The sequence below is a fragment of the Terrapene carolina genome, unplaced genomic scaffold (assembly GCF_002925995.2).
Source record: "Terrapene carolina triunguis isolate 2854851 unplaced genomic scaffold, T_m_triunguis-2.0 Scaffold111, whole genome shotgun sequence".
Lineage (NCBI taxonomy): Eukaryota > Metazoa > Chordata > Testudines > Emydidae > Terrapene > Terrapene triunguis.
In genome coordinates, this window is record NW_020664462.1 from 13,313,238 (window position 1) to 13,331,678 (window position 18,441).

The following is an 18,441-nucleotide window of genomic DNA, read 5'->3' on the forward strand; positions in this document are numbered from 1 at the left end:
CTATCAGAAGAGAAGGGTGGTTGGGAAAGTTACCGCTACAGCAACTTCTTTATTGTGTGGTGTGTGTAAAGGCAGCAATTCAAATGCAATTAAGTCCTTCTGAGATCAACAAGAACAACAAAAGTGATGTTAAAAAATAGACACCCTTATTTCAACATAACTAACATACAACTTGCTAAACCGCCACCAAACGCTATTCATGTGTCTTATTAACAGTGTGTCCACCCAATCCTTCCCTAGACCTTTCCCAACATTCTCCATTATACTTTTTGACATATATTGCTTTAATCTAGAATGCAAGCTCTGGATATGGATTGCGTCCTTTTATTTACCTATGAAATTCCATACACAACTACAGTATTAAATAAAAAGAACAAGAAGAGGGGGAGTGCCATACTCAGGAGTGAAGTCTTTCCCTTTTCCAGAAGAAAGCAGAGAAGGAGAATTGGCCATTTCTAATGGAACTATTTGACAGCAGTTCCTGACTGTGGTGACAATAGCCCGTATCCTTCTACACTGGTACATGTCCTGAATTGAGCCATTTAATGCAAACAAGCAGCAATTTTTACACTGCCTTAGATGAACACAGGAAAACACTCATCTCATCAAAATATGTAAATTAAAACATGGAAATTACAAAGCAGTGTTTAAAAAAACCTAAAAATGTTTCAAAATAATCTTTGTTAAAAACTCAACAGCTGTAATCCCTGGAGGCCCCCAATTTAATTAGAATTAAAATTGGAAATGCACCCTGTATCAAGGTACCAAGTATCAAGACAGCATGATCAAGGATGCAGTTAGAGATGCAAAAGACTGGAGCCAGAGGTACAGACAAAAGCAGGATACTTCTCTTTCTCACCTTTTAAAGCTCTGTATCTTTTTAAATAGTTTTGTTTGGTTTAGTTTAGTAGGTACAGCCATGTAATACTGTACTTTCATTTCTCACCTAAAAAGACTTGTGAAAATCTCTTGCTCTACCCTGTGTCTCTGGCTAAAGTCTGATCTTCCAGTCTTATATCAAATTAACAATGTGGCTACTTCTTTGCTTCATTATTTCAGCCCTTATTTTCATATACTGTATAGAGCATTTTAAGGAACAAATATTAGTGGTTTAGTTATATTTTGCATTCAATCAAATAACTGGAAACTATATATAAAAAGTTTTAAGAAAAATATGGTGATCCAAATATACGAGCAAGATTGGATTTTATGCCAAAAGCCTTTTCAAAAGACATCCGAAATGTAAGAGCTGGAATGTATCTCTCTGGAGTTTACAACATATTGAACCTAAAAGAATGATCTTGGAGCCCCATGGACATGTAATTTTTTAACCTGAAGAGTGGTCTTGAGAAACTCTTTCTTTGACTCAGGTGGGTAAGATGAACAAAAGGGGTAAAAGGACTCAGCTAGACTACACATTAAGTGCCAAGGCACATACATTACCAAACATATAATGGTCTATTTGGTCATTTACTTGTCTGCTATGAAATAAAATAACCCTAACCCTAAGCCATGAAAAAACAAGACATCATGGATATATCAACAATAATCAGAGACAGAATGGAGACTGGGTAACAAAGTCAAAGCAACTAACACAGAACTAGGCAAAAAAATACAAGAAATGAATTTGTCATACGTCTGAACAAATAAATTCTAATGCCTTCAAAACCAGTGAATCAAAGGGGTGGATCACAGAAGAGAAAATCTAAGCAGAACATTTTGTGAAACATGCAGAGACATTGAAAGCCTTGGACGGAGGTGTGGACTACACTTATAAGTTTTAACCCAGCAGAAAGTAAGGGCCAAGTGGAAACAGAAAATGATTTACACACACATTTAAAACAGGTCAGTGAAAATATGCTCACATAAGCTTTATTAATGCAATCACAAGTTCAATGAAGCCAAATGGACATCTCAACTGGTAAACAGAGTAATAAGAAACACTGTCAAATCCAGTTAAAAGACAATCAGAAACAGATATCCCAAGTACTGAGAAACAATAATGCAAATTCCAAATTAAAAAGACCCTCAAGGTAAGAAAACCTACAAGATGTTCCCAGCAAAATAGAGAATAAAAAAACCACAATCTTGCTAACAAAAAACATTCTTTGCATGTCAGAACTAATCTGCACAAGTAACGTAAGGAATGGAGAAAACACCTTCCCAGTTGGGCAAAGATGTTACTGAAGTAGACCACATCATAAACTCATGTAATGCCAGGGGGACTGCCAAGGAAAAAATAAGAGCAAGTTTGATGACCCGTTAAAGAAACAACCTACAAATTGTTTTATGGAAAATCATCTAAATAAACCTAACCACATACTCACACCTGTATTGCCAGCAGCACCCAGAACATTTACAGCATTAGAACACAAAAAACTAAAGGAGGATAACACCAGAAAAGCAAAATTTGAAGTACGCACAATGCAACAGCTGTAAATACAAAAATATATCAAATGAACAGCTGCCAAAATATATTACATAATACTATGCATGTATATAGAAGTATTTTGGAGGATTATTATATTGTCTATTGTTATATAATAATACATTATTGCAGGTAATGTAAACCTTTTCGGTTTGAGAGCCAAACATTATTGTCAATACTCCAGGACAGAGTCTCTGCCTTGTTCTTCCCTTTGCATTGCTCATGTGGCAATGACAGTGGAAATCACCCACAGGTCCCCTGCTGGATTCCCTAGTGTGGGTACAGCGCTGGCATAACCAGCTCCTACGTTTCCCTTGCTGCAGTCACTGGTGCAGAGGGATGTGCTGAGGGTGGGAGGAGGAAGTGGCTGTAACACGCAGTACTCCAGCTATAACCAGTTGACCTATGACATCCTGTCAATCATAAACAGTTAGTACAACTTAGAGCAGCCTCCAAGCTACTCTAACCTATGGCTGGTGCAAAGAATCTGGGAACAATAACTGATTGGTTGTTCTGTCTGCTTCTCCTTTTTCCCCCGACTTCTCCCAGGCTAAGCTGAGTGGCCAGGTGAGGGCGGGAACCCATCTTTGCTAGACAGGCTCCTAGACTCAGGCAGAGCCAGTTGAGCTCTCATCCTGCTTTCTCCAAGAATCTCACAACCTGAGAAGCAGGGAAGCAGGCAATGAAGCAGCCAGAACTACTATCTCCTCTCCTTCCTGCACAGCAGCAGGCAGCCATGAGGGAGCTGCTCAGTACTTGCTGCAGAGCTGCTCCTACAGCTGCATGGGAAGTAGTGCTCCCTACTTCCACCCCCCACAGTGGCAGATGCAAACCAAATGTTTCAGGTTAAAAACCACAGCACACAGTTCAGGGAAACAGTTTCAGTTCTTAACCAAACACTAATCTTAACGCAGGGCCTCTAGGGCCTCAGTTTAGAGCCTCAAGGCGGCCTGGGCCACTGTATTTATTGGGACTGCTTTACCTATCCTTTCCTCTTGGAAGGCAGGCTGCCTAAGTACCCTGACTGCAACAGTACAGGTCTCTGAAGGAGAAAAAAAGTTATTATGAATATGTCAGAAACTTCTAAAATAAATTTTTCTACACATGAAGTCACACAAATTTAAGGTCCAACATATTGCAGTCTACTAGAGCTGGATCTGGGTCAACTGATACAGAAGTGATTCCTGGTTTTCAGATGGTATAATGCACTAAGATGTAGCCCTAATGGTTCATCAAAAATAACTATTTAAATCAATCATGGGTCTAAAGTTGAATATTTCCCCATCTTTGCCCTTTCACCATTTTAATTTTGTGGTGGAATTTGTATATTTGTTGGATAAAACATTTTTATGGCCGAGTTTAGTTTTGGTTTATTTATTTGTCCCTAATGGCAGTTGTCTGAATGCTGTTCAGGAGTTGAGTGTTAGAAACAGCCCTAGTGCAGATGACCTGGTGGACAGAATGCAGCTGACTTCCTAAAAGGTGCATGATAAACGCAATTTATCATGTGGATATCATAGTCACACAACACACTCTAATTGCTAAGCAACCTGCAAGCACTTGGGAGACACTTCTGCACCTGTTCCCCCCTACAGCTAGATTGCCTCAGGGTATGTCTACACCGCAGTTGGACACCCGTGGCTGGCCCATGCCAGCTGACTTGGGCTCAGGCTGCAGGGCTCTTCTATTGCGGTATAGACGTTCAGGGTTGGGCTGCAGCCTGAGCTCTGGGCCCCCCCCACCTTGCAGGGTCCTAGAGCATGGACGCCTATATTGCAATTTTTTAAAGAGTATTTGGGTATATCGACACCATATTAACTGCACTCTGATTATATAAACTTGTAAGGCTAGGATGAATATTAGTGTTGATGAAAAAGGCATTTGCTAATTTGAACACGTTTATTTTTTTTCCTGTGAACCCCTTGCCAGCTTCTAATAACCACGGAACTGATTCTGCCACGCAAACTCAAGCTGAGTAGTACTTAATACTCCACAAGTTTTCCCACTGAAATCAACTGTAGATTACAATCGGATTACTTGTACAGTAACGCATTACTGTGAATGTAGGAGGCAGAACGAAGCTCTAGGAGTTGGTATTTTCAGTGAGTGACATTTTGTACTCTTATTTGAAAATTTTTTTTTTTTATTTTACAGTCTTGGGGGAAATGTTCTTTTTTTTCTACTCACTTCTGTGCTCCCTGAGACAACAGCTTTGTCCACGTTCACCGATAGCTGCTCTTCAGTCTGGCATACTCCCAATGACCACTCTGCACAGCGGTGATGAGCCCAGCAGTGACCTAATGCATTATCATTGAGAAAGAATTGCACAATTTTACAACTTTGCCAAGCAGCAGTTGAGTTTCAAAATAAGCATCAAAGGAAAAACCTTAAAAACAAACAAAAAAACAGACCTGATCTTGCAATCCTTACTAGAGAATACAGAGCTTAATTTTAGTGGTAAGTGCTTGCAGAATTAGGACAATAGTCTTTTACTGAAACAGGAAGAGTGGGGGGAGGAAGGAATCAACGATTTCTCTACATACTGCAGTTTTTATTATATATAAAAAACCCCAGATGTTTTCACACATATTTATATATCTTTCAGCTTCTAGTTTTTGTACCCCAAAATATACAAATAAACCTGTGACATGTCTGTGTGTACATATACGCTCAAAGTTAACTTCAGTTTGCCCCTCACTTATTTAACTGTTTGTCTGTATATTTGTCCTTAGCCTTTGAACTCCTTGGGACAGGGATCAATTCCTTTTGTCTGTTGGGAAAGCACCAAGCACATTGTGAGTGCTACCGTAAACAAATAATAATTTTAAAAAGATCACAAGGTGCCAAGCACAGGGCTGGTACATAAATTGTTTTGTAAAAACACTGTGACTACAATAGTGAGCTGTCATTATACAGAGACACTCACAAATAAGAGCCTGCTGTATTCATATTGGGAAACTTAGACTACAAAAATAGAGCTTCCAGGACTCAAAGTACCTGTTAAAATGGCTTTCAGTTCAGCTGCTGGAGAAAGAATGAAAACCATAAGGATATGGTATAATGACGAACTGCTAATATTTCTCGCCTCAGCTGAAGGTATTCTATGCTGACATACCATATAAGACTCATGGTATGTACCTCTTGGAATTTGCTATTAAGCATATAAACTGTATATTGCAACTCTGCATTTAGTAACACAAAAAAGGGACTGAAAGTAAATAGAAAGAAATAATTGTAAGCATTTTCCAATAGTGATGACTTGGAAGAATTAAAATGTATTCAACATCAGGCAACCAGACTCCACACTATTTTTTTTTTTTTTAAATTCATTTAAAAGAGGTTTCTTTGCAATCAAATTTTGAAACCAATTTTCAGAGAATTTTGGAAAAAAGTGACACTACTACAAAGCTCAGTACAGAGATAATACACCACTACCCCAATATAACGCTGTCCTCGGGAGCCAAAAAATCTTACTGCGTTATAGGTGAAACCGCGTTATATCGAACTTGCTTTGATCCGCCAAAGGATAGTATTGCCACCCTTACTTCTGTGCTGCTGCTTGCAGAGCTGGTTCTTCATTCAGCAACCGCCACTCTCCAGACACCCAGCTCTGAAGGCAGTGCAGAAGTAAGGGTGGCAATACTGTGACCCCCACCTAAAATAACCTTGCAACCCCCCTGAAACCCTCCCTTTTGGGTCAGGACCCCCTATTTGAGAAACACTGGTCTCCCCCATGAAATCTGTAGAGTATAGAGTAAAAGCACACAAAAGACCTGATTTCACAGGAGGAGACCAGATTTCACTGTCCGTGACACGTTTTCCATGGCCATGAATTTGGTAGGGCCCTATACACAAGCATATGGTGTAGATTGCTGGTAGGGCAACATTTGAACCAAAATGTTCTGAGAAAATAGCCCAACGCTTCTTGATTTTTCTGACAGACACCTAAATGAAACATTAAAGTTAAAAATGTATATTACAATCTTAGGACCTGATCCTGAAAGCCCTTCCTCTCATGACTAATTGTTATTTGTTCAGGTAGCCCCAGTGAAGCCACATGAGAAGGAGACTTTGTAGGACTGGGCCTTTAGGAGTTGTATAAAATGACAGTTTAAACTCTGAAGTATTATCTCTGTTTCTTTCTCCTTTGCTCCTCACTTCCCCCAAAGAGGCAATCACTATACCAAACTAAAGAATTATTTAAACAAAAGTTTAGTTTGAATTCCAGTTAAACCATTATAAATACGTACCACATACAATTAATAGCTGAACGTATACCCACCTGTTGGCTCAAATAAGGCTTGGACATCAATGTCATCTGGTAAGCCAACTAAACTGAGTTCATCCCAGAATTTGACAACCTGATCATCAGAAGCAGTTTGAGTGCTTACACTTGTACATGATGCTATACTCTGTCGAGGTCTCTCTCTGTAGAGAAGGAGAGAAAAAATGTGGGTAGGTAACTCTGCAATTAAAACAGTCTAAATTTATAACTCAATTAGCTACGTGATTTTTAAATGATCTAAAAAAAACCAGAATGCCTCAAATGAGTTTTCCCTAAGTGTGATAAAATATACATCAAAGAAAAAGGGCGGGAGGGGAAATAGCCCAGTTTCTTGAATTTTGACACAGTATTTATATCAGTAGGAGAAAATGAAGAACAATGCTTTCAGTTAAAAGTCATATGCACCAGAAAAAATGACTGTGTTAAATGGCCCTTTGTCCAGTCTGACCGTCTCATTGTTCAGGATATACATACTAAAATTTTTCAAACTGCATTTTTTGTTTGACTTGCTTCATCTCCAGAAGAGAACTGTTAGGTAAGTACAGGCAGATATAGATCCAGGCAAAGAAGGGATATTTCTCTGGGGAAATGGGAAAACCTGGAACAAAGAGAGGGAGGTGGTGTAAACAGAGGGTGTCAGCTGCAGCTTTCTTATGGTTTCTCTCTGCAACCTCGACAGCTGGTCTGTGGTATAGCATTGACAATATTCTCAAAGGAGACTCTGCCCTACCAGACAGTGGTAAGCTGCTAGGATAGCAGACAGCTAGTGTGTATGGGGGAAGGGTGAAAAAGGCCAAGAAGGGAGTAGGGTTATATGGCAGCAGATGTCTTTGTCCCACACAACCGAAATTCACAAAATAGCAAAGTGTAAGAGAAAGAGGGTAGAAAAGGAGAATTTAATGACACAAAAAGCACTAGATTATGATGCAATGGAAGAATCTATCAAACCTCTTTAAAAAACCCCACAAACAACACAGTATACTATTTGAGCACAGGGTATCCTTCTTTCTGGCTTTTTAACCCAACTTACCAAAAAATTATCCACTAAACATCAGACTCACTAACCCATTAACCAGAGAAACCTGACTCCCTCGACCCCACTTAAAAAGAAAGTTTCTGCCTTGGATTTCTAAAGCACTGCACTAAGCCTTACTGAGATGTCTAGTCCCCTCAGCTACCATAGTGGTTGCCATGGAGGGGGGTGCTGAAATTTGGGTCGTCTCAATCTTTTATTGGTTCCTTCTTCATTAGGGCCCTACCAAATTCCCAGTCCATTTTGATCAATTTCACAGCCAGAGGGTTTTAAAATTGGTCAATTTCACATTTTCAGATGTTTACATCTGAAATTCCATGGTGTTGTAATCATGGGGGTCCCGACCCAAAAGTGGGTTGTGGGGGGTCACAAAGCTGATATAGGGGCGTTGCAGGATTTCCACCCTTACTTCACAGCAGCTGCGGAGCTTTCCCAGAGGTGGCTCTGATCTCACCAGTGCTGCCGGGAACCTTCAGAGCTGTCAGCAGCCACAGAGCTTCCTGCAGCTGGGGGAGGTTCCCAGAGGTAGGTGGGTCTGATCTCCCCTGAGAGTGGCCGTGCAAGGGAAGAGGAAGTCCTGTCCCACCCCAGCCCCGAGGGGACTAGCAGTCCCCAGCTGGGGCGCTCTCAGCAGCATGGGGGAGATCAGACCCACCTCCACCTCTGGGAATCTCTTTGAACTGCAGGAAGCTCTCTGGCTGCTGCCTTCAGTCTGATCTCCCCACAAAAGCAGCCACGCAGGAGAAGTCCCGTCCCTCTCCAGCCTGGCAGACTAACAGCTGGATCCCAGTGAATGGTAGGAGCCCCCAGCTGGGGCGCCCCCAGGCCTGCCCTGTTCCGCCCCTCCAATAGCTAGATTTCACTGGGGAACTCTGATTTCACAGTCTGTGACGTGTTTTTCATGGCCGTGAATTTGGCAGTCCCCTATTCATTAATAAATCAAGCATATGCCTCCGTGGCTGTTCATAGATGTCGACAGTAGCAGCAGCATGAAACTGCTATAGTTCTTGACAGTTTCATGATGCTTATACCCTTCTGAAAAAGAACAGTGAACCTGACCAAATTTATGTTAATTTTACCTTATTGCTTGTAAATATTACCATAAAGCTATGAGCTACAGCAGGCAACAGAGCTGTGTGCTGACTTAGGAGTAAAAAATTCTCTCATTTTACATTTGGCTTATTTCGAAGGTTACCTTCAGAAACATAAGGGCAAGGAGACGGGGGGAATGTAAGTGAAAGCTTAAGCTGTGCAAAAATTGATGGTTAAGACCCCTCCCCCCCACATCTGTCAAGAAAAGTTTCTCTCTCCTTGTGGGTGAAGTTTTCAATCCTTGGCACTAAAAGTTATATCCTAATGACTTATGTCATAACAAAAAAAAGTGTGTAACATCAGAAATCAAAACCTTCAAGACTAAAACCTATTACTATGAACAAAATAGTCACCTTATAAAACACGATGTATTAAATTAACCCACTCTACCCCAAAAGGGCAAGTACCCCTAGATGCAGTCAAGCCAGATATTAACAACATAGGCTCCTGTTAACTGAATTACTATCTAAAAAAGAATTACACATTCATATCAGATTTTATAATAAGGAAATCTGAATACCTGTTTTTTTAAATTTGTGTTTATAGTTCCTTAATATCAAATGAATAAAATCACTGCCAGCTTTATATAGAGATTCAGCATTCATACTTAATTAAGGGCTATTAAACTAAAATTTATCTAAACTGAATCAACCTAATATGAATTTAAAATTTAAATGTCTACAGTACTTTTAATGCTACATATGCCTTGATAATTCAGGATTCCTTAAAATGTACCACCTTAAATCCTTTTAAAAGGCTGCCTCTCTTTGTTATTGTTTCATTTCCTACTTCACTTCTTCACTGTATTGGCAGCAGTCCAAAGCTAGCAACCAATCAGAAAACTCCAACACAACAATGCTTTAGTACTTAAACTTGGATGTTAGCCAGCATGGCACTTGGGGATGATTACATCATCACCCTCCAGGGACAGAGCTGTTTAGTTGTTCCAAGCTAAATTAATTTTGCACTTTCCCATAGGCTACAAAAACCTCTACTAATCAGCCAGCACAACTGAATCCACATATTAGCAAGACAGCTCTGAAACAAGAACACATCTAACCATGGTAACGGCAAAAACCCAGAATTACAAAATCCAAATATATATTAAGAAAAATCTATTCCATTATGCAAATACTAAAAAAATCTGCATTCGCAGTTATGGATGTATTTTAAACTTCATTTCCATAAATATATTCAATAACCTTTCCGCATGGACCATACAGGGATGTGTACGTGAATGTAATTTTTCAGAAATAGCTATTAAAAAGTGCTGTATTGCAAAAGGCACCTGGGATACTACTATACTTCAATGGATTAAAAACAGAACATTGACATACACAAAAACAACAAACAGAGTTCTAATCACAGTAGAATATACTGTATTCACATAGCACGTTGCTTTTCACAGTCACAAGGATTATTTTTGGAGGGGGCCAAGGAAGAAAGATTACAAGGTGACACACACAAATGTCTTGTCTCCCCAATGTACACAAACACAACAGTTAAGAAATCAACCGGTTAATTGGTTATTCCTCTTCTGTTCTTTTGCATGCTCTCTCTAAGATATTTCAAGAGTACAAATACATCTGTACTTTTAAAGTAAGTCTGTCTCTTTTACTTTTGTACTCTCCAAAAAAAAGAACACGTTCTCACTTCTAGGGGAAAAAACCTTAACAATAAGAAGCAGAAGAAAGATTGCTATTTTTCTGACATGGTTTGCAATTTTTCAAACACAGATTTATAATACTAAGCATCATGTGGTTTTAAAATAATTTCAAAATTTCAAATTATTCACTTATCACTGCACAATGTTTGCATATATGCTTCCTGGCCTCTCTACAATAAATCAACAATACAACAAAATCATGACAGAAGTTTTTATGATGAAACAGACTTACTTCTTCTGTCCCCTTTGTTTGCGTGGCACTGAGTTTTGCCTTGGAGTTCTCTCATAAGCTCCATCGCTGCTGTCGTTGGTTTCACTCTTACTTAAAGGCTGGTTCTTCCAGGGGATGATAAACGCTAGTGTTGGACTGAATTGTTTTAATTCTCCTTGTCCTAATGAGCTTCGTTCACCACAGTAACAAAAGGCGCAGAGTTGTTCGCTGCAAAGCAGAGGAAACTTTTTTTAAACCAGGATAATCTGGAGGATTTCCTATTAATTGTCATGTTTTGTATCAATCTGACTTTCCTCAAACAGAATGCAAAGTACAATAAATAAAATATAAACAATAATCTAAAGTGTATCTTTAAATAAATTTGCAATTTAACTACTAAATATATTATTTAAAGTCATGTAACAGTAGTTTTGTTTTTTTCCACAGATCTCTGTTAAAAATGTAGAAAACACCCAAGTTAATAAAGATTTTTTATTTTTCCTATGCTTAAAAACCCTTAGTCTATCAAGGGAAAAAAACTTCACATATTCTACTGTATCCAAAAGGTGTGTGCAAATCTAAATGGTGGTGATTGAAAGAAAGGAGTGGTGGGGGAGAAGGGGAAAGAGATGAACTACCTTATTAAAATCCCATATCCACCAAAAAGATAATATAGTGGAAAACTCACCGCATTGACACTACATACACATACACACACACACACAGTGTGTGTATGTATACACACGTATACCTATAACACACACAGTATGTATAACATATAACCATGCATCTACAATACAAATGCATGCATTATCTATTGTATACAAAACATCACTCACACATTTAAAAAAATTAATGGGAAGATCGGAATAATGGAACATTCACAGCAATGACTACATAAAGACAGGTTATATCTACATATCATATACAAATACATATATCCATTTAACACAAACACTGTAAAAATACAGCAGCCTAAACTTATACTTGAGGAAACGTACAGGTATTTAGTGCGATGACCTGTTAAGTAAGTTATCCCTGTAGTATTTGCAATCTTGTATTAACACTCAAAACATAATGACAGTTCTGGCAGCACTCCTTGTGTCACATCATATGGAGGTTACTGCACAATATTTCTAAAACAATCACATTCACAAACCTAAAATGTGAACTTTTTAAATTTGCATAAAAACTGTGTAAAGAGAAAAATCATTTGACATGTTTTTACGCCTAAGTGAGCAACTTTTTTAATGTGTATTTATGTCCCTGTGATCCCCAAAATGTGCCTAAGGGAATCTGGCACTTGGGTGGAAGCCTGGTTTGGAAAGAGCTCAATTTAAATAGAATTTAAGCACATCTCTGAAGTGGCATATTTGGACTTTGGGAGCAGTAAGTTGAAAATAAAAAAAGTCCCCTGGAGATCCAATTACAGTACAGTGTTCACTAGGACTTGGAAAAAATAACAGATCGTCTGCACTGCTAGTCAAGGGGCTGGTCTACACTACGAAGTTAGGACAGCTTAACTACATTGCTCAGGGTTGCAAAAAATTTCACACTCTGTGTAATATAATTAAATCGACTTAAGCTCCAGTTATAGACACTGCTGGGTTGATGGAAGAAAACTGTTGACCTCGCTACCGCCTCCCGGATAGGTGGACTTACTACACCAATGGATAAACCCCTTCCATTGCTTTGGTAAGCAGCTACACTACAGTGCTGCAGCTGTGGTGCTGCAGCATTTCTAGTATAGACATACCCAAAGTCAGGTACAAGCAGCAGCAACAGCAGAATGAAGAACGAAGAACTAAAAAGGGAAAAGTTGCAGCCTGGAACAGAGGACTATGACAGTCCAATACAGCCATTTAACCTTGACTTAATGTACTCTGAGACTGGACAAAATCTTGCCCTTACAATACAATGCCACTGGGGAAGGGAAGATGGGGAAGCGGACTGGGTGCAGAGAAGGTCCCTGAGACATCCTGCTAGCACACAGCGGTCTGTCTCATATGGAAAGGCTGAACAGGAAGACATGATTTTCTGGAGCACTTCTTAACAGTGGCCCAAGAAGCAGCAACATGCTACCAATTGTACCATGTATGTGGAGTTGGCCATGCCAAACTGGCAGACCACAACCTTTTGGGGCCAGGTTGCTTCAACAGGAGCTTTAGCTGGATCCCCCTCATAGCATTCAAGAGAGTGCTAGAGAAGACCCCCATCCTGCTGCTCTAGGAGAGAACCTTAGTGCATATTCATGCCCCATGTTGACCCCTCTCCAGCCCCCAGTGATCCTTGACACAGGATAGGTGTTGGCCTATACTTACAATGTACAACCCACAGGAGAGATTTTGCTCATAACTGAGTACTAGGCAATGGATTAATTTCAGAAATCTTTACAAGAATCTGCCTGAAGACAAAAATGTTTTGAAGAAAGAAAAACCTAAGTTCCATGAAGAGGGCATAAAGATGAGAGAGATCTCTCTTCCAGGCTGTAAATGTAAATGTAATTTCAAATGTTATATGGCAGAGCAACAAATTAGTAGCTATTCATATTTCAGAGAATATGGCTCAATCAGAGTATTAGGTGAAAACATGTGAGTTGCCCTCATACACACAGCTTGCAGATCAGGTGGCAAAATTATTTAGGGTAGTCAAACCTAAAGAGGACTGTGAGAGACTTCAAAGGAACTTAACGGTAGGTGAAAGGGCAGCACACTGGCTGATGAAACTCAGTGTTTACAAATGCAAAGTTTTCCACACTGGAAGGAATAATTTGAACTACTCATACACATGTGGCTGGTCTATAAATTAACTGGAACAACCTACAAAAGTTGTTGGGATCATTATGAATAGTTAAACAAAAAAAGCTGCTCAATGTAAAACAATCAAAATTGCAAACAAAACATTACGATGCATAAAGAATGAAATAGAAGATATTTAAAATATGATGCTATTATATAACCCAGTACTGGTGCACTACTGGACTTTCTAGGTTTGGAGACAGCTGCAGGGTCTCTGCTGCAGGTTGCAGCTTTCCCAAGCAGCAATAGGTTGAAATTAACAAAATTAGTCAGTTTCATGACTGCTATTCAGAATGGTGTGGTCATCTGTGAAAATGTAAAGAATCATGTCAGTTTCACGCTACTGCTTGGGAAAAGCTATGAACCACAGCAGCTGATGTAAGTACTGGTGTATTCAGAGAGGAAGAAAAAAAGCAAAAAAGCAGCAGCCTTGGTTTAAGGGCCCAGTAGCAGACACACATTCCCCCATTCAGGAGCCAAGAATCTGGGAAGGAATCAAACAATAGAGATCCTACGTTCTCTCAGAAGCCAGAGGACTCTAGGATTGAGGTAGAAGGAGAAAAAGAAAGCTTCTCATTTCTAAAAGAAATATGGGGCAATTGGGCTTCAACTCTATCAAGTATTTAATAGCCAGACATTTATATGAAAGATACCCCCAACCACACCAGAACCCATGAATAGAATCCAAGTAGAAATCTCCGAAGCCTCCACTTCTCAGCGGTTTGGAAGGGAGGTGTGGGTGTGTGTCGTTTGCGCACACATTGTTCATGGAAGTCTGCCTTCTCATCTTCTGTGCTAACCTAGGAATAACAAACGCAGGGCTTGTCTACACAGGGAGTTGTTATTCCAGGATAGCTATTCCTGATAAGAGTGCCTCATTCTGAATTAGCTTAATCTACAGGGATTAAACTAATCTAGAATAAGAGCATCCACACATTGAGTTAATCAGGAATAGCTATTCTGGAATGTAATTCCCTTTGTAGATACTCCCTTAGCCTTTTAGCTAATAAGTGTTTCGTAAATATTTTAAACCCTGTCTGTATAGACAAAGGCTAATTTCTTTTACTAACACGTGAGACAGACAGACAAACAATTTAAAAATACAAGTCCTTTCCCATATATCAATATTCAGTTTATTTTAAGGGGAGTGGAGAAGAGATCTCAATTCAGACTGAAGACAGCGGGAGTTGAGGAAACTCAGCGACTCATAAAATCAAGTCCTGTGATCAGATTTCGGATGTTTACAGAACAGAGTAATATTTTAAAATGGGGATAATGAGCAAGTTAACATGCCACCTACTGATCTCTTCATAATTTATTGAAATGGAAAAGCAAGCAGACCACTATTATACCTATATCTTTATGCTGTTCCAGATATTGTTAAAATGGATAGAAATTCATGATTTAATTCTTCAGCTGTTTGGGCCAAATTCTGTTCTCTTATATACTGCTTAAAATCCAAAGCATGACCCACTGCCATTCAGGATGGAATAATAATACTGCTTTAGGCCTAGTCTACACCTAAAACTTAGGGAGGTTCTACACTTAAACATTACAGCATGATGGAAAGTCTTCAGTGAAGATGCTACCTAAGCCAACAGGAGGGCTTCTCCCACTGGCGTAGGTGTCCACCTCTCCAAGAGGTGGTAGCTATGTCGACAGGAGAAATCCTCCTGTCGACATAGCGCGGTGTTCACAGGGGGTTAAGTCGTTATAAATACGTCGCTCAGAGGTGTTGATTTTTCACACCTGTGAGCAACGTAGTTATACCGATGTAAATTCATAGTGCAGGCATGGCTTTAAATTGACCTAGCTTTGTCACTCCAGGCTGTGAAATATTCACACCCTTAACAGTCATAGTTAAGACGACTTACGAAGCCCTGCTATAGACACCGCTAGAGGAATTCTTCCATCAACCTAGCTACTGCCCTCAAAGAGGCGAAAGAAAAACTCCTTCTGCTGCTGTAGGAAGTGTCTATAGTTGTGCCGTTGTAGAGCTTGTAGTGTAGACTCTTTGAGAAGACAGAAGCTATCAAGAGTGTTTCATATTGTTTCTCTCTCTCTCTCTCTCTCTCTCTCACACACACAGAGCAAAAAATGGCATCAACGAGGACAACTAGACTACAATATACTGCACAATGGTAGTTAGGTTGGGAAGGATATTTTGATCGAGGGCAGTGGGTATGTCTACACTGCGTTTTAAAACCCACAGCAGCGAGTCTCGGAGCTCAGGTGTACAGCCTTGGGTTCACACTACGGCGCTAAGAACAGCTGTGTAGACATTTGGGCTTGGGCTGGAGCTCAGGCTCTGAAACCCACCTAGGCTCCCCAGGCTTCAGAGCTTGAGCTCCACCCTGGGTTGGAACATCTACACTAGTGTTTTTAGTGCCACAGCACAAGCCTGAGCCTGTACACCTGGACTCTATGATTCACTGCCATGGCTTTTAAAATGCAGCACAGACATACCTAGTAAGGATTATGTCTGCTCCTAGTCAAGGGCCTGTTGAGAAACCATAAATGGAGACCCAAACTTCCAGCTGCTAAACCTGTACCCGCTACCACAAAACCTAGTGAGCTCGAAAACATGCTCAGTAGAGCAGCTTGACCTTTTAAGTCCCTGTTCCCCAGAGCAATCTGAACCAATATCCATCCCAACAGCAGAACCTACCCAAATCCCTGACAACAAACTAAGATGCCAGTCACATTTATTGAGTCCTCCCACTCATCCATGTTCCAACCAGAAATAAAATACCACCAAAAAAGCCCTAGAATGAACCAATGGAAAAGGTTCAAGTCATGGAGGAAAGAAGAAAAACAATCATGGTTTCCTCCACTCAAGTAGCGACATACATTCATTAGAAGCCCTCCTAAAACACAGACTTTACTGTTCAGACGGTTTCATTTCAGCACATGTAGTATTGTGTAAGTGGTTGCACATTCTTCAGTTACAAGAGAAGAACAAGCTCTTCTTGCTTGCTCACAAACAGTCAACTAGAAAATTAAGGTACAATTCACAAATTAACACAAAGTTAAGGTTGCCCAATAATACCTTTTCCCGTTCGCCAAAGTCAAGTGCACCTCTACTTAAACCTCTGAAAAGCCAGACATACAACATTAAAGCGCATACCAGCCCCACCCTGAAGAGCCACTGGCAAGATACCGTTTCAGCCAGGGCTGCCCTGTGGCTACAACAAGGAATGACAATGTAAACGAGCCTTTTCATGTTGTATGCTGTGCCCCACATAATTATATTCATTCCTTTGTCTGCATGCACTCCAACTGCCCTTCACTGTGTTAGGAACAGTCATACTGACCGGTGCAGGGATTACTTGCAGAACATTATCTCATCTCGCATTCAGATATGAAGAGAGATGTATCTTCATCCAAATGGATCACTAACTAAGTCCAGGTGCACTCAACATTCTGCAATAGCATGAGGCACTGAAGTCAACCTTACCTCAATGTTAATGAAGTTTTTAGGCAGTTAGTTTCTTTTGGCTTTTTGAGGATGGGGGGAGCGCACCAATGGGAGGCACCTGGAGTCTTCCTGGAAACTCTTCGTTGCCATTCTGCTATCAGCTGTCCTCCTCCTGGCCCCTTCATGCTCCCCCTGCCCAATAGTAGAGGAGCAACATGGAGGAAGGGAGGTGCTAACCAGTGGGCTGTTAGGAACACATATCCTAGCTGAAGGCAGCAAGGAGAGATGGAGGGGAGTCCCAGACTCTGTACTCCACTTTGGGGTCCAGTGTTAGCAGGGAGCGTTCTGCACAACCCTCTGAAACACAGGAGGATTGCAGAGATGTGAAGTGTCCCATTCATCTCAATGGTATGTGCTCAGATAAATCAGAACATCTCATGGAGATGAAAAGCCTGACGCAATACCTCTGAGACACGTAAACTGATCCATTCAACTCAATGGATGTCCTTCTTTCCCAAACACTCCTCCAGCCCCTATTGTGCAAGAAATTTTCAAGACAATTTTGCTATCAATGGGAGTTTTAGAACAATTTACTTACTAAAAGCAGTTATTTCTGGGAAGAGAAGGAGTTAGATTGTACCTGAGGAAACCATTGACCAAATGACCCAAGCTTGTGCCATTATCTCTAATCCTGGCCCTAATGTATGGTAGCAATATTACGGTGGGATGTAGCACCATGACAGTTAAGGCTGCACCAGGATTTCCATTTTAACAGGGGTAAAAAAGGTCTGCAAACTGTCTTTTGGGTTATATCATCATTTTAAAACGCTCATTGTAGTTTGCGCAGTGCTTTATTTTTCTATAGCAGTTTGCTGGGAGGGACAGATATTACTTGATGTTTACAATGTCTGTTTTAAAAAGGCTCATGTGACAAACTTTTTTGGTGTCTAAACTTGCCTTCAGATCCCTTTTTCACATATATACCATAGCACTTTGAACGATGAACTAGATAAGTGTGAACCTTTGGTTTGTGTAGATTGGGTGAATTATTGTAGAAATTTGAAATAGAATCATAGGATTGGAAGGGACCCAGTAGCAGATTTAGAGTTAGTGGGGTCCTGTGCGCAGCTTCATTACTGGAAGTCCACCCCCACCCCCCCGGACCCAGCCAAGAAAAAGCCTCACTTATCTCCTCCCCCTCCCCGCCCCCCACCCCGGGTTTCATTCTTTTTTCCTTCATGCTCCTCCTATATTATAAGTAATAGGAAGTAAATGAAAATAAAGTGAGGTACCTTGATTGGGGCAGGGGGTGGGGTGCAGGAGAGGATGAGGGGGTCAGGCTCTGGGAGGGAGTTTGGGTGCTGGGTGCGGGCTCTGGGCTGGGGCAGGAGGTTGGGGTGTGGAAGGGGTAGAATGACCAGATGTCCCAATTTTATAGGGACAGTCCTGATATTTGGGGCTTTTTCTTATATAGGCTCCTAGTACCCTCACCCCGTCCTGATTTTTCATA

At 40.5% G+C, this 18,441-nt stretch overlaps 1 protein-coding gene across 1 annotated transcript in view; it reads right to left on the bottom strand.

Moving 5' to 3' along the window:
- The window catches only part of KMT2C (lysine methyltransferase 2C), a 311,979-nt gene that overhangs the window by 184,312 nt on the left and 109,226 nt on the right, over positions 1-18,441 (bottom strand). The window contains exons 4-6 of the mRNA XM_026652136.1: positions 10,737-10,943; positions 6,711-6,856; positions 4,616-4,725 (exon numbers count right to left, since the gene is read on the bottom strand). Coding sequence (XP_026507921.1) covers positions 4,616-4,725; positions 6,711-6,856; positions 10,737-10,943 — 463 coding nt within the window. The remainder of the gene's footprint in view (positions 1-4,615; positions 4,726-6,710; positions 6,857-10,736; positions 10,944-18,441) is intronic.